Raw genomic sequence first — 14880 nt, 5'->3', positions numbered from 1 at the left:
AACCTGTAACCCCAAATGTGACCCGCACCCAGGACCAGCTTTGGGAAAACACAAAACTTTGATATATTGCAGGAGGGAGCATAGGAATTGCAGCAAGTAGGTGCTGCAGGGGCGGCCGCTGGGATTCAGGGACCCCTGGGAAGCAGGTGGGCTGGAGTCCATCCCCTTCACGCCTGGATGCTCAGCTGGCGTGGGAAAAGGAACAAAATTTGCCGGGTTGCTGTGGTAGTGCATGCCTTTCCCGAGGGAGTGCGTTGCTGCTGGAAGCACAGACCTTCTGGAGAAGGGGAACCAGACCCAGCCTCCACCTTGTCCCGGCCTCCCATTACAATATATGGACAGAACCCGCAGCGTCAGAGCGGGGATGGAGGTGAGCGCATTGGTGGTGGGCAGGATGAGGCTGGCCGGTCTTGCACGCTGCAAAGGGATCCAGAGAGCAAATGCTCCCCTGCCTGCTCCCCGTGCCCCCTTGCTTCCTCCCCATGGGCTCTGTGTGGTGGCATGTGGGGTGGCACTGCCGCAGACCCCAGGGTCAGGCAGATGCGTGGCTGGACACACAGCCTGCCCATACACCGACACTGCCTGTGCCCCCAGCCCACCTGCCTGCACCCCCACCCTGCCCGCCGGCACCCCCAGCCCCTGTCTGTGCCCCCAGCCCACCTGCCTGCACCCCTATCTCGCCTGCCTGCACCCCCACCCTGCCCCTGCCTGTGCCCCCAGCCCTTGCTTGTGCCCCCAGACCACCTGCCTGCACCCCCAGCCCCTGCCTGACTGCACCCCCAGCCCCTGCCTGCCTGCACCCCCAGCCCCTGCCTGCACCCCCACCCTGCCCGTCGGCACCCCCAGCCCCTGCCTGCACCCCCACCCTGCCCGTCGGCACCCCCAGCCCCTGCCTGCACCCCCGCCCTGCCCGCCTGCGCCCCCAGCCCCTGCCCGCACCCCCAGCCCGGCCGGGGTCCCCGCTGGCCTCGGGCGCCCCGTCGCCGGTTGCCTCTCCGCCCCGTGGCCGGTTGGCAGCGGCCGCCCCGCGCTGGGCCGGGCCCCGCAAGCGCCGCCCCGGGAGGGCAGGGCGGGCAGGGCGGCCCCGGGACCGGCACGGCAGGACCGGCACGGCCCGGACCGGCACCGCGGGGACCGGCCCGGGAGCGACCCGCCGCCGCCGCCGGGAGGTACGTGGGGCCGGAGCGGGGCGGCATCGGAGCGCTGCGACCCGCCGTGCTCGGGCAGCGCGGGGGGAGCCGGGAGGGCTGGGCTCGGTCCCGTCGTACCGGGGACGGGGACGGGGACTGGGGCGGGGGGGGCTCGGTCCCGCCGTACCGGGGACGGGGACTGGGGGGGCTCGGTCCCGCCGTACCGGGGACCAGGGACGGGATCGGGGGGGCTCGGTCCCGTCGTACCGGAGACGGGGACTGGGGGGACTCGGTCCCGCCGTACCGGGGACCAGGGACGGGATCGGGGGGGCTCGGTCCCGCCGTACCGGGGACGGGGACTGGGGCGGGGGGCGCTCGGTCCCGCTGTACCGGGGACCAGGGGGAGCTCGGTCCCGCCGTAACGGGGACTGGGGCGGGAGGGGCTCGGTCCCGCTGTACCGGGGACCAGGGGGAGCTCGGTCCCGCCGTACCGGGGACGGAGACTGGGGCGGGGGGGGGCTCGGTCCCGCCGTACCGGGGACCAGGGACGGGACCAGGGGGAGCTCAGACCCAGGACCAGGGCCGGGAGCGGGGCAGGCTCGGTACCGCGACGGGACCCGGCTGGGCTTTGCCCTGCGGTGTCCGCACCCCCCCTGCACCGGGCTGGAACCCACCGGCCGGGGGGGTAGGGGGGCGTGGGAGCAGGGGACCCCCAGCTCATGAAGGCAAACCCACCCACGTGGGGAAGTGTACCCACCATGGGGTGTGGGGCAGCGGGTGCTAGAAGCTTGGGGCAGTGGGGTTCGGGGGCTGGCAGTGTCCTGGGGGTCACCCATTTGTGACACGTGGGCTTGGGGCACCTCGAGGTGGCCCTTGCAGGAGCGGGGTGAAGGGGAGCCCTCCTGCTGGGGTCATCTCACCCCCTCACCAAACCCACCCGTGCCCTTGCAGCTGGCTCACGTATCGCGAGCCTGTTGCTGGAAGACGTCAGTCCCGGGCAGGTGGAAGGGACGGCGTGTGCACGAGTGTTTGGAAAGCAAACAAAGATGGAGAGAAGGAAACTTGTGCAGGGTGCAGGGTGCACAGTGCACCGGTCCGTGGCATTTCGGTTCTTCCTATCGTGCCGTCGCCACAAAAGGAGCATCCCAGAGCTCTGAAGGGCTCTGGCAAACCTGCCAACATGTCCAAGGTGTTGGTTTAGAGAGGAATCCCACCACCAAAGGAAGTCACCAGCTGTGGCAGGGGTTTGGCAGCCGGTGCGGCCGTGGCCCCCGTTGTGTGGTTAGTCACCCTCCGGGAGCACCGGCTCGGCACGTGCCCTCCTGGTTTTGGGATACGGGCTGTGACCGTCACCGTTGCGTTAGGCAGCTCCTGTCTCTGCCTGCTGCGATGATTCATATCCCGAGGGGCACAGGGAGAACCGCCGGCTCCCTGGGTTGGGAAGGCAAGGTCAGGTGGGGGGCCCCAACGGGTGGGAGTTTTCCAGGGACTGTGAGTTTTGGTAGCCCAGTGGGAGTTTTTGTAGCCCAGTGGTGGGGAGAGGGCAAAGTCTGCCAGCCCCTCTCACCATGGTCTCTGTCACAGCCCCGCACCGGGGGTGCTGGGGGGTGGTTAAATAGCTCCAGACCATGCCTGGGTGGTTGTTCCTTTCCAAGCCAGCTCTGTGTGTTTGCATGTGCCGGGCACCATCCCAGCGTGTGTCTTCCCTGCATTGACTTAAAAACGGGCTGTCGGGGGAATCACCGTACCACCGGGTGTCCGGTGCCTTGCTGCCACGGAGGCTGCCTGCGCGGGAGCCCCCCGTCGAGGGTCCCTCAGGCCCTGCTGCATCTCCCCGCGTCTGCCATCAGCAGCCTGTCCCAGCGCAGTTGTCGCAGGGATGGTGGTGGTGGATTTTTGGAGGTGATGCGGTGGGGGCGAGCGGCGCTGAGCCCGGTGCGGCTGGGTTTGTTGGGAAGCATGGCTGTGTGAGCAGAAAGGAGAAGCTCTGCAAGCACGTCCTGTGTGAGGCGGGATGCCCTCGGCTCTGTGTGGTGGAGCCTGGGTGGGAGGAAGCCTCACTGGGAAGAGTGGTCCCAGTACAGCTGCTGGGGGCTTTTGGGCTCCTTAAAGCTCTGCTGGTGCAGAGCTTGGCCGCTGTCGATGGGATGCTGCAGCACTGCATCCCTCTGCGCCATAGCCAAGTATCCCGCGGCCATCCAAGGCCCTGGATGCCTTGGCGTGACAGCCAGAAAGGAAAACCTGCCAGGTGGCGACGAGGAATTTGTGGGTGTGGGGCCGGTGAACCCAGCCCTAGTCCAAAATGACTCGGAATTATGTGAGATGCCTGTGATTTTATCTACGGGTAATTACACGGGTGGGAAAATCCTCAGGAAGGGAAGCGCCTGGGGAAGGAGGAACGTTTGGTCGTGGGTGCCCTGCAGACGGCCGAGTGCTGGTGACGCTCAGCGCCACGGCGGTGCCATCGGGTGCTGCCCACAGCCGTGCTCCCACGGGGATGCCGGGAGGCCGGGGCCAGGCCGGGCTGTCTGCCAGAGCTCGGGAGCAGGGATCCCTCTGGCAGCCCAGGTACGTGTCTGTCTCCCAAACGCTGCTCAATGTGGTTTTTTGTTCCTGGCTGAAACTGGTGCTGGGGCTCTGCTGAAGCAGCCGAGTACCTGGTGAGTTGCACAGGTAGTGCGCAGCCACATAATCCCCCGGCAGACTTGCACCCCTATCAAAATACCTGTGTCTGCCTCGCCGAACACTGCTGCTTTGTGCCTGGCCGCCGTGCGTCACTCGGCTGCCTGGCTGGCTCCATCCCTCCCCCTGCATCACCCCCTCTCCCTTTCTGCCCCGGCAGCTCCTCTCTGCCACCTGCCACAGGTTTGGTTTGTGGGTCTTGCTCGTCGGAGGAGGCGGTTGGGAAAGCGTGGGGAGAGGCGATACTGCATCAGGGTACAGGGTGATGAGCCATGTTGCTGAGAATCCAGGGTGAGGATGAGGAAGGCAGCACGCATGAGGCCGATGGCAGCGTGGTGTGGCGGGATAGTCGTTTGCAGCGGGGGGAACTCAGGCTCTGGGGGCTCCTGTGGCATGACAGGAGCTGCTTAGAGCACCCCAGGAGGGCCGGGAAGCATGCCAAGGCAGCAGGAATGCCGGACTCGGCTTTGGAAGATGTCAGAAGGGCAGATGGTTAACGTCTACCGGCACTGGAAGGCTCTGGAGGAGTGTGTGTTATCTGGCACGGAGTCGGAGTGAGGTCACAGACCAAAAACCCTAGGAAGGCTGCCGGGAGGAAACAGATGAGGAAAACCTAAAAAAAGAAACCAATCACAAAGGTGCAAAGTGGAGTCAAAAGGAAAGCAGGAAGGAGACACAGTCAAAGCGCTGGGATTTTCCCAGGCCGGTGTGCTTTCCTGGGCTGGCGCTTCAACTCCCTTTTCTAGCCTAAAGAGGGGCAGCACCCCAAACCCCCCAGCCCTGGTGTAGCAGTGCCTGGCCCGGAGCTGTTAGGCTGGCACTAGCTGCACGTGTGAGCCGGGCTCAGGATAAGCCATGGGATGCTGTTCCCGCAGCGGGCTTGCCGACCCCCATGACCTGCCAGCACAGTCTCGGTGGCTGCAGCAGCATCATCCCCGGGAAGGAATGGGTAATGTCCTTAAACATCAATTTAAAAGGACTCTTTGCCCGAGTCCATTTACCAGGTTGCAATAAGCGCTGCTCTGATGGCCATAATGAAATTATGGGGAGAAAAAAGAGTCTGGAAGGCAATGTCTCGTACCTTGATGGCAAAGTTCAAGCTGACGGCTGTCTGCTGCATGGTGATGATGATGGCTCAGGGTACAGTTACCGTGGCTGGTGTGATCTGTGCCCTTCGGAAACTGGTGGTCACTGTGGCCGGAGTGACAAAGGACATAGCAGGGGCAGATGCCTTCAGCTTGAAAACGGCTGGGCATCGTGTTATGGGAAGGAGGCATCTGCAAGCCTCGTCACTGTTATTCTGCAGCCATCAGTGTGGCTGTGGTGGCCGTGGCAGGCGGCCGGGTGGATTGCAGCATCCTGAGCCCGGGAGCGGGCTGGGCAGCCTCTGCTTTCCTGTGACACCCTTGTTTTGCAGGAAGCACCAGCGCCCCTGGGCTCCCTTCTGGGTGGGCTGGCAGCACAGCTGGAGAGGGGGGAGCACCCGGTGCGAAGCTTTACGCAGACACTGCTGCTCGCCTGGTACTGTCTGCAAGAGTGTGACTGAGGAGGAGGTGTTAAAACTGAAATTGAAGATAAAAAGATGGTGAAATAGCCCTTAAAACCTCTGTAGGGAATGTCACAAGCCATGAATGCGGGTGCATTCTTGTGCAGTCTGGCAGGGCGTGTAAGCAGCATGATGTGGAACAGCCCCAGTGGTCTACGTGGGGCTTTCTCCTTGTGTCTCTCCATTCCCTGCTCTAAAACAGGCTGCGGGTTTGTCCAACTGAACGGGAGCTGGCCCCAGCAGCAGCAATGCTGCTTTTCCCAGCTCAGCTTGGTATCTCCAGCTATTTCTCTTCCTGCTTTCCCCGCTGAGGCAGGGGGGGTTCCCCGCATCCCCTGGGCTGCATCTGGCCCAAAACATCCCTGCTGCTGTGGCAGGTGTAATGTGGGCAGTGGGAAGGGTCAAAAAAAAAAGAGAAAATACAACCCAGGTCCCAACTCATTGTTTTTTAGACTTTGCATAGAGTTTTGTGTTGCTGGTGGGTGGAAACCTTGTGTAACGCAGACTCCATGCAAGGTTGCTGCCAGGCAGGAGAGAGCTGATGAGGACATGTGACGGTCACCAATTAGCAGGGGAGGTGGTTAATGAGAAGGCTGTCTGGGCATAGGAGTGAAGATGGTGGTTGCGCTGCGAAGGGTCTGGGGGGCTGGCTGCCCCCTGAGACTGGGAAGCTTTGCCCCAGCTCTGATCCTCTTGCCCGACCTGGGGCCGGGGCCAAACCCCCGGGAGGTGTAAAGCTCTGGAGGTGCCCACGCACAAGTAGCTGATCTCTGGGATGGAGGATTGCTGGTGGAAGGAGCTGGAGGAACTCGTGGCTCTAACTTGGGAAGCGCTGGGTGCTGATCTGCCACCAGCCCTGGAAGCAGCTGGGGAAGAGGGGGAGCTGTGGCTCCGGTCGTTATATTTATTTCCTCCCCAAATTTTCCATAAAATTAGCCTTGTACTAATCTGGACTGGTGCTGGAGTTGGATGTTGGTTTTTGGAGGCAGGCTCCAAACTCAGGTGGCTTCATGGCGGCGTGCTGCCAGCCACACATCGTGCCCAGAGTCCTCCTCGGGAGCAAGGAAGGCTTGGGCTCCGCCTGCGCGAGCTCGGCCCGTGCCCGGTGGCTGTATCGGGGTTTGACCCCATTCCCAGAACTGCAGACTCATCTCTCGTGATCCCGTGACAGAGGTGCTTCTGCCAGAGCGCAAGCGGGAAGGTGATGTCATGCGAGGGGAAAGATCCAAAGGTTGCGGAGGGCAGGGGAGGGTGGGTGCCACCGTGGGCAGCGGCGGGTGTCACGCTTCCTCATGAGTCACCCCCTGGGACTGGCGTTGCACTGGGAGCACTGGGATGTGGAGTGTGAACCGGGGCTGACTCCACCAGGCATCTGTGTCCCCATAGTGGAACCACTGGGGCAGGGGGCTGGTGTCTCCCACAGGGGGGGAGATGCTACCTGCTGCCACCTGTGCCTAAAGCCTTCAGGGCACCTCCGTGCATGTTGGCATGTGGTGCTGGAGAAGGGCTTGTCCCCAGCCCTCCCGTGCCAAATTAACAGTTGGAAAATGTCCTAAGAGAAGTCACAAAGTGCCTGGTGGCTCTGGCAGCTGCAGGGAGCTGGGGAGAGGTGCGGGAAGGCTGGCCGAGCGCGGAGGAGGTGTGGTTGCTCCCAGCTTGGCAGCTGCGTCGGTGGAGATTAATGATTCGGAGATCCTGGTGTAAATCATTGCCAGCGCTGTGCATGGCTCGGGGGGGAAGGTGGGCCTGGTTGCTGGGAAGGCACCGTGCCATGGGTGGAGGGGAGGGGATGTGGGCAGCTGGGGGGCTGGAACGCTCGCCCACTGCTCGCCTGCCTGGTGGAGGTGTGAGGTTGCTGATGGGAGCCACGGCTCCGGCGAGCTGGGGGGCAGGAGGAGAGAGCTTACGCGTCTAACAGTGTAAGGATGGCGAGTAAGGGTCGGGGGCTTGGGGGCTGCACGGCCAGAGAGCATGGTAGAACCATTGTGGTAAATAGGGGAGAAACCATGGAGGAGAATCCCTTAAGGATTATTAAACCGGTGCAAGACAGAGCCAGGAATTTCTCCGCTGCTGGATCTGGGCGACCGTGCTGCTCCTCCCAGCCCGCCCAGGGCAGCCGCAGCAGGAGCCACCTTGGAGATACCGGCCACAGTGACATTTTTGGGTGATCACTGGTCGATTTGGGGCTTCCCTAAACCCTCAGGTTGTGGCACCCTTTTGCCATGTGAGCTGTGTCCACTTCAGCATCTCTCCGGGGATGCCCATCTCTCCAGGGATGCCCATCTCTCTGGGAACGCTGGACCCTAGACAGAGCGAGCAGCAGCTGACGTCAGGGCACTGGGGTTATTGCTAAAGCAGCGAGTGCACTCTGGAAAGCCAGGAGGAGAGCTAATTCAATGGAGAGACAGACTTGTCTGTCAAGTCTCCTGCTTTAATGTGATTGCCCGGGCTGCAGCGTAGCTCAGCGAGGGATCTGCGTAAAACTTTCAGGCGCAGAGATGATGTAGAAGCTTAAATCCTGCCTGCTTCCAAGGCTGAGGTGTCCAAGGGAAGACGGAGAGCTTCGGAACAGGCATGGAGGTTTAGATGCCACAGTAAATGCTACCAGCCCTGCGTGTTTTCTGTGCCCACCGTGCGTGCCGTGCAATTTTTCTTCCCTAGAGCCATCGCAGCACTTTGTAAGTGAAATCTTGGGGGGCTGATGTCGTTTGTGAAATGCCTTGCCTGGTAGTGTGAGGATGGGAGCTCGTGTGGATAAACAGGGCAGGAGAAAACCCCGCTGCCGCCGGTGTAGCGGAGTCTGGAAGACCCTAAGTGAGAAGCAAGGGGGTTGATAAGTCCGAGCCGGGGGTCAGTAGCAGCAGTAAAGGTGACACAGTGCACACTGGTGTGGCTTTGTCGTACGAAGGGGCTCCGGTCTGTTAGCAGGGTTTTGGAAGAGGCATCTCGCTCTCGTTGGAGGTCTTGGGCAGGGAGAGCAAGGGTCTGGTTTGAGTGCTGCCACCTCATGCGTGGAAACAAGCGGGAGAAGTGCTGGTGGGGGAAGGTGTCCTGGACCGGGGGTCTCTCTGTGCTCTGAGGAGCTGTTTGGGAAGCACGGGATGCAGGCAGCGCGTGGCCTGCCAGGGCTAGGCAGGGCCCCTGTGTGTGTGTCAACGCTCCCAGCGCACTTGGTGCCAGGTGGGCAGGGTGGGCCGGGCCCCCAAGGCTGCAGGCAGCCGAAGAGCAGAGGCTCTGTGTGGGAGGGCAGCGGCCGCAGGCTCGGAAGCGCTGGGGTAGGATGGGCTGCCGAGCATCATCGCTCTCGGGACGTTGGCGAGCAACTTTGGGATGTAGCTTTTGCCACATCCTCGGCAGCTGCTGACGAGCACCGAATCAAAGCTGGGGGCAGGGTAAGGGGCGCAGGGGGTGCCTTCACCCAGGGGCAGCCGGCAGCAGGGCTGGCACATGCCCCTGCCTGCTGGCAGCTCCTTCACCCAGTAACCCCGGACAGGCGGCGGGAGCCAAGGCTTTGCCTGCCTGCATCCACCGATGGGGGGCCAGGGCTGTGGCTGCAGGGGCTGGGGCGTCCCTCGGTGCGTCTCCCAGGGGTGCTGGGGCACAGGCGGCGAACGGGCTGCTATGAGGGAGTTGCTCTGCAGATTTCACCTCTCCTCGCCAGGCTTGCGTGCGTGTCTTTTCCTGCACGCAGCTGGAGCTGGTCTGTTTTCTGGGAATGCTGGTTTCCTCTGGCTGTTGACCCTGTAAACTCAGCTTGCACTTGAGCTAAGCAAGCGAACGTGAGGGTTGGGACCATCGAGTTGGGCAGCCGGGCTGGAGGGTGAGGGCGTGCACAGAGGCAACACGCAGCAGCAGCGTATGCGAGGGCGGCTTCTAGCATGGGTGAGTGTCAAGATGCCAGGGCTGGGGAGGAAAGGAGAAAACCCTGGCACATTTGCGCAGCCACACATGTAAACCAAGGAGGCTGCAAAGGAGGCTCGCTGGGGTGCTGGCGGGGGAGCTTTGCTGCAGGAGTCCGAGTTACTCGCCCGTGATGCGCAGGAGGGGGTTGTCCTCGCAGCTGCCATCTTCGCAAGCGGAGGCTGGGGAGGCGAGTGGCCAGGAGACGCGGTTCCGCCTGTTTATTTTCAGAAAGCAAGCACGTCTGGTCCTGGCAACTTGGCAAGCGCAGACATCCAGGCGAGGAGGAGGAGTTCCCACCCATGGCCCGGTGGCTCGGGAGCAGCAGTGCTGGGACAGCCCCGAGCGTGCCACGGTCTGTGGGATGCGGCCAGGGGACTCGCCGCCAGTGTGGGATGCTCGTGGTGGGCGAGCGCTGGCCAGAAGCAAGCCAGGGGCTCACCGAGGGGTCGCAGCCACAGCAACCCTCGCCGGCAGCGCTTGGGGGAAGCAGCAGGGCTGGCTGAGCTGGGAGAGCAGCAGTTTTGCTTTCTCTTCTCCGGGCAGGAAGGCGTCACAGGGCAGGCAGCCAGCACTGCCAGCAGCTCTGCTCCCTCGTGAGCAGAGGGAAAGGAGAAGTCGTACAGCTAGAGGTTTGTTCCTGAGCTTTTCCGGGTTTCTTTGCGTTAACAACGGCTGGTTGTCAAAAGCAGCCAGCTCTGTAAAGCATGGAGCGTTTCTCAAATCAGTGAAAGTTGTTTGGATGGCTTTTTTTTTTTTTTTTTTTTACTGCTTTGTCAGTTCATGGGCTCCTAAGGACAGTCATCCGAAGCTCTTAGCAAATATTAGTGATTTGATTCTTTTCTAAAGTTGGTGGATATTAAAGCCAATAAAGCAGCAAAGGGTCGCAATGAGCGTGGCCCATGAGGCTCCTGCTGCTGGCTGTGGCATGCCGCCTGCTGTGCTCCCTGCAGGCACCGTGGAATTACATTTCTATTACATTTCTAGCAGTAGCTGGCTAAAATGCTGTTATTGTGGCCACCAAAGCAGTAGCTGCCTAGCCTTGGCATCTCACCGCGCACTAACCATCGCTTTCCATCTCTTCCCAGAGCTTGCCACCTAGCCGGGGAGGGGACCGCCCACATGCGAGCCGGAGCGCAGCCCCCGCCAGCCGAGCCATGCTGTAAGGGGGGGGCAGCCCGGCCGGCTGGCCAGCAGCGGGAGTGATGGCCCAGTCTCGGACCAACGGCTCACACTACGCCCTGACGGCCATAGGGCTGGGGATGCTGGTCCTCGGCATCATCATGGCCGTCTGGAACCTTGTCCCCGGCTTCGGCCCCGACAGCAAGCCCACCACCCACGCCGCCAACAGCAGCAAGCCAGACCGCGGCTCCGGAGGCATTTTGAAGAGCAAGACCTTCTCGGTGGCATACGTGTTGGTGGGGGCAGGTGTGCTGCTGCTGCTGCTCTCCATCTGCTTGAATATCCGGGACAAGAAGAGGCAAAGCGAAGACATCGTCCGTGTGCAACACCAAGTGCCTGCGGAGCCGTCACCCCAGGAGGACAGGTGAGCCCCCCTGGGGAGCCAGGGAGCAGGGTCCAGCAGGGGGATGGAGCCACAGGCTGCGTGTGGCACACAAGGTAAGGTCAGCAGCAAGGAGAGCACGGCTGATAGCAGCGTGTGCTGCACTATAGGTGAGCAGGTGCCACGGCTGGGCATTCAGCAGCATGGCAGGGATCGGGAGGGAATGGCTCCAGCGATACCGATGGGGTGCAGGGGGCACGGAGCACTGTTTGTGTGTACGCTGGGCTCCCGATGGAGCTGTGGCCAAGCCAAGACATGCCACTCCTGATGTCGCCGGCACCCAGGCAGCGTGCCGAGAGGAAACACCGGGGGTGGTGGTTAATGGTTAACACCAAGGAGCAAGGAACAGGCTCGCTGGGAGCCAGGCAAGGGGCCACCGAGGGCGAGGAGTGGGAGGCGCAGGACCTGTGGTCTCCTGGGTGCAGCTGAGGAGTGGGAGGTGCAGGACCTGTGGTCTCCTGGGTGCAGCTGAGGTGCCCAAGTCGCCTTGCGGCTGTGTATGTGGTGGCTGGAAATGGAGTTTAGACCCGGTGAAAGTCTGCAGGGCTCTCCTGTTTGCTCGGGGAGCTCCAGCGCGCAGAGCAAAGGCTGCTGCCACGGGAGGCACGGTCTGAACAAGGACAGGGTGCAGGAGCCCCCCGCCGCCTCGCAGCACGCCCAGGGTAGGCTGTGCCTGGGCAGAGGGAGGCAGGGGGGCACTGGGACAATGTGGGCTGCGAGGTAGCAGGAGGAGGTGATGGCCTTGCTGGCTGCTGCCCAGGGATACTGTGGGGCAGAGCAGCCGACGGTGGCTGCAGAGAATTACTTTGTGTGCAGATCCCCCCAGAAAGCCATGTTTCCCTGTTCGATTGCAGAGGTAACGTCCTAATGCAAAAAAACCCACCAAATGTATGTGCACAGGCACCTGTGGCTTGGACAGTAATGTACTGCAGAGCTGAATCTCTGCAGAAAAGCTCGGGGTAGGTTCCCAACCTGAAAGACATCCCAATGGCAAAGGCAGAGGGAGGTGACATCCCTTTTGGACAAATTTTGACTGATGGTCGAGCAGGGAGGAGAGGAATTGGTGTTCTGCCGAGGGAGGAAATCGCTGCTGTGCAATAGAAAAAGCGGTTTTGTGGGCAAAGGAAGGAATGGTCAAGGGTGGATGGACATCACAGGGAAACAAAAATGTGTCTGAATATAGGTGGGGTTGGGATCTGTTCTGGCACACAAACCAGAACAGGTATGTAATAGGGAAGGTCAAATTTGCTAAGGTTTGGGGGTGGTATTCTCTCCTCTTCTCCCCTGCCTGCAGCAAAGCTGAAACGATGAAACTGAGTGAATTGATGTGCTACTGAGACCCTTAATTTTTTCCCCTTTAGTCAAGAAGAGGATGAAGACACATCTTCCCAGTACTATGTCCCCAGCTACGAGGAGGTGATGAACACGGGCTACTCTGAGCCCAGAGACTCAGACAGGAGCAACAGGATCAGCGTCTCCCTGCCCTCCTACGAGTCGCTGACGGGGCTCGATGAAAGCACACAGCCACCGGGAGCCACCGGCGCAGAGCCCAGCACGGAGCGGCCACCCAGCCGGCACAGCTCGCGCCTCAGCAAGCGCCTGAAGCCACTGAAGGTCCGGAGGATCAAGTCGGAGAAGCTGCACCTGAAGGACATCAGGTTAAACCTGGCACAGGGGAACAGCACCATCCCTATCACGATAGAGCCCCTGACCCCCCCACCCAAGTACGAGGACATCCAGAAAGGACCAGAGAGCCAGCAAATTACTTAAAAAAAAAAAGAAGAGGAAAAAAAAAAAGAAAAAGAAAGAAAACAAAAGAGGAATCTGTGATGCTGCTGGGCTTGTTTTGGTTTTGGTTTTAAAAGCAACCACACGAAGAGGGGCTCGGTCGGTGGGTGCAGAATGCAGCCAGGGCTCCCTGACTGCGCTGCGGAGGACACGCTAGGTGCATAGTGCTGCGGCACGGGGACAGGACAAGATTTCCTCGGGATGGGGTTTTACAGGAGGATGTGGGGAAAGAAACCTGAATGCCAATAGATCTGCTGCTCTGAAGTAAATGAAGGCTGGAAGTACCAAAAGTGTAATTTGTGGTGTGTTACAGAAGGACCACCCGATGTATCTTCCCCTCTCCTCTCCCCCCTGCCCCTACCCAGACTTTTCCAAGCCACCAACCTGATAAGGAACGAGGATTTTTCAAGTGGAAGAGGGAAACATTCCTTTTCTTGGTTTTGTTTTGGGGGTTTTCTTTTCCCTGGTGTCTTTTCTTTCTAAGGGAAACGGCATTGCCAGAGTAGCGCTGCAGCTCTGCCCCGCTCCCGTCTGGGGCTGGGATGGTGGCCCAGGGCCAGCCCCGACTCCTGCTGAGGTCTGTGCTTGCTGGTGGGAAGCAGCCTGGAACGGGTGTTCCTGAGGGAGACATGGATTTCATGCCTCGGTTGCTTTCTCTGCTGCGTTTTGTGCTCAGCTGTGAAGGGACGGTGCGGTTGAGACAAGGGGTCCAACCCCGGGGGGGTAGGAGCTGAGAGCACTGCTGCTGAGGCATGCTATGCAAGCAGACCTGTTCTAAATAAATATTTTGTACATTGTGTGTGTGTGTGTGCGCTCATGCGTGGTCAGCCCTTGCTGCGGTTTGCAAGCCGGAGCGGTCTGCGATCGGTCGGCTGTGTTAGGGTGGATGTCGCTCCACGCTCCACGAGCATCCCGGCCACACGCCGCCTCCCGGGCTTCCAGCTAAGTGGACGATGGAAAAGCTGTTGGCATAGTCAGCCATGGGCCCCCTGCACTGCTCTGAGTTCGGACACTGTGGGTGGAGAGCGGAATCTCCCACAGATGTGCAGCAGCTGTCGGCATGGCCTGTCGGGCGGAGGTTGGTGCGGTGGGATGCTCGAGGAAGGTAGGAGAGGAGTGTGCATGGCCAAAACAAAGACGAGATGCTGGCCCCAACGTGCATAACCGTGTCTCTTGTTCGTTATCATTTCATATTGCATCTCTTAATTTCTGTTGTTGTGTCACAGGAATTTCACCTTGCGGTGCCCCAGGGCATGACCTTAGGTGGGCAACATAACATCATTAAGGGACTCCCTTACTGAAGGGTGGGAAGAAAAGAGCAGAAGAATATTGGCCAGATGGAGGGATTTGGGGCTGGGGGTCCCATGTGGTTCCTGTTGCTGGTGAGGGGTTGGAAAGGTGGTGCAGCTCCTTGGAAGTTGTGTCCCAGGCACGTGTGCCCCTAAGAGCCTGCCGGCAGCGGGAGGGAAGGCATGGGGGGGGGGGGGGGGGGGGGGGCTCTCTCCCCGGTGATGAAACGCAGCCCTTGCAGTTGTCCTAGAAGGTCTGGGTTAACAAAGCGAAGCTCTTTGAGCAGTTGGGAGCCGAGGCTCCATTGAGCTTCTCTGCCAGAAAGTCCCATTCCATGAAACAGCCTGGCAAAAGCAGCATCTTTTCCAACATCCCATGTAGGAAAAGAGCTGAAAACCCGAAGTGCTGTGACTAATGCAGTAATTATGCCCCAAATGCCCGGATGGCTAATGAGCATCTCCGGCAACTTGTATGCTTGTCCTTTGATGGTGTTTGGAAGGCTGAGGGAGGCAGGGAGTGCTGAGACATGCGAGTGCTCCCAAAGTTGTGACCATCACTGTCCCAGGACGGCTCATCCCTGTGGCACTGCAGTATGTTGTAATGGAATGGTTGTTCCTGAAGGCCAGTGGGATGGCTCATCAAAAGCATCATGTGAATGTGAAAATGAGATGTGGTTTGGGGGCTGGGCTGGGCTTGTTTCAAGCCAGTCGATGCCTCTTTGCGATTCCTATTTAGTGGCAAAGCATCCTTTCTCGGGAGGAGTGGGCAGCCACGTCCTACCTCCCCAACCCGGCTCGACACCGGGGCTGTGTCTCCTCTTCCAGAGCCGGGCACCATCGCTGCCTCCTGGACATCCCCCTCCAGCTCTTCCCACCCCGCAGCCGCCAGCGCTCGCTGGTTTCAGGGGACCCTAATGCCGCAGGACGCCCAGGGCTGCAGCCCACCTCCCATGGCACGGCATCGCTGGGCACCCCTGAGGG

The 14880-nt window shown here is 60.7% G+C and overlaps 1 protein-coding gene across 1 annotated transcript; it reads left to right on the top strand.

The window, feature by feature from the left end:
• The first annotated feature begins 1083 nt into the window (after positions 1-1083).
• TMEM51 (transmembrane protein 51) lies at positions 1084-12785 on the top strand. Its single transcript, XM_037381835.1, has 3 exons — positions 1084-1169; positions 10347-10804; positions 12184-12785. The coding sequence occupies exons 2-3, from the start codon at positions 10464-10466 to the stop codon at positions 12590-12592; spliced, it is 750 nt and encodes a 249-aa protein (XP_037237732.1). The 5' UTR covers positions 1084-1169; positions 10347-10463; the 3' UTR covers positions 12593-12785.
• Positions 12786-14880: the final 2095 nt, after the last annotated feature.

The sequence above is a fragment of the Falco rusticolus genome, chromosome 3 (assembly GCF_015220075.1).
Source record: "Falco rusticolus isolate bFalRus1 chromosome 3, bFalRus1.pri, whole genome shotgun sequence".
Lineage (NCBI taxonomy): Eukaryota > Metazoa > Chordata > Aves > Falconiformes > Falconidae > Falco > Falco rusticolus.
Note: the sequence above shows the minus strand (reverse complement) of the source record. Positions and strands in the feature narration are given on the sequence as shown.

Excerpts from the sequence above, each read along its gene's own strand:
- TMEM51 (XM_037381835.1), top strand. The coding sequence starts at position 10,464 with ATGGCCCAGTCTCGGACCAACGGCTCACACTACGCCCTGACGGCCATA. Across the intron at positions 10,805-12,183 it reads CCGTCACCCCAGGAGGACAG|TCAAGAAGAGGATGAAGACA; the intron begins GTGAGCCCCCCT and ends TTTCCCCTTTAG.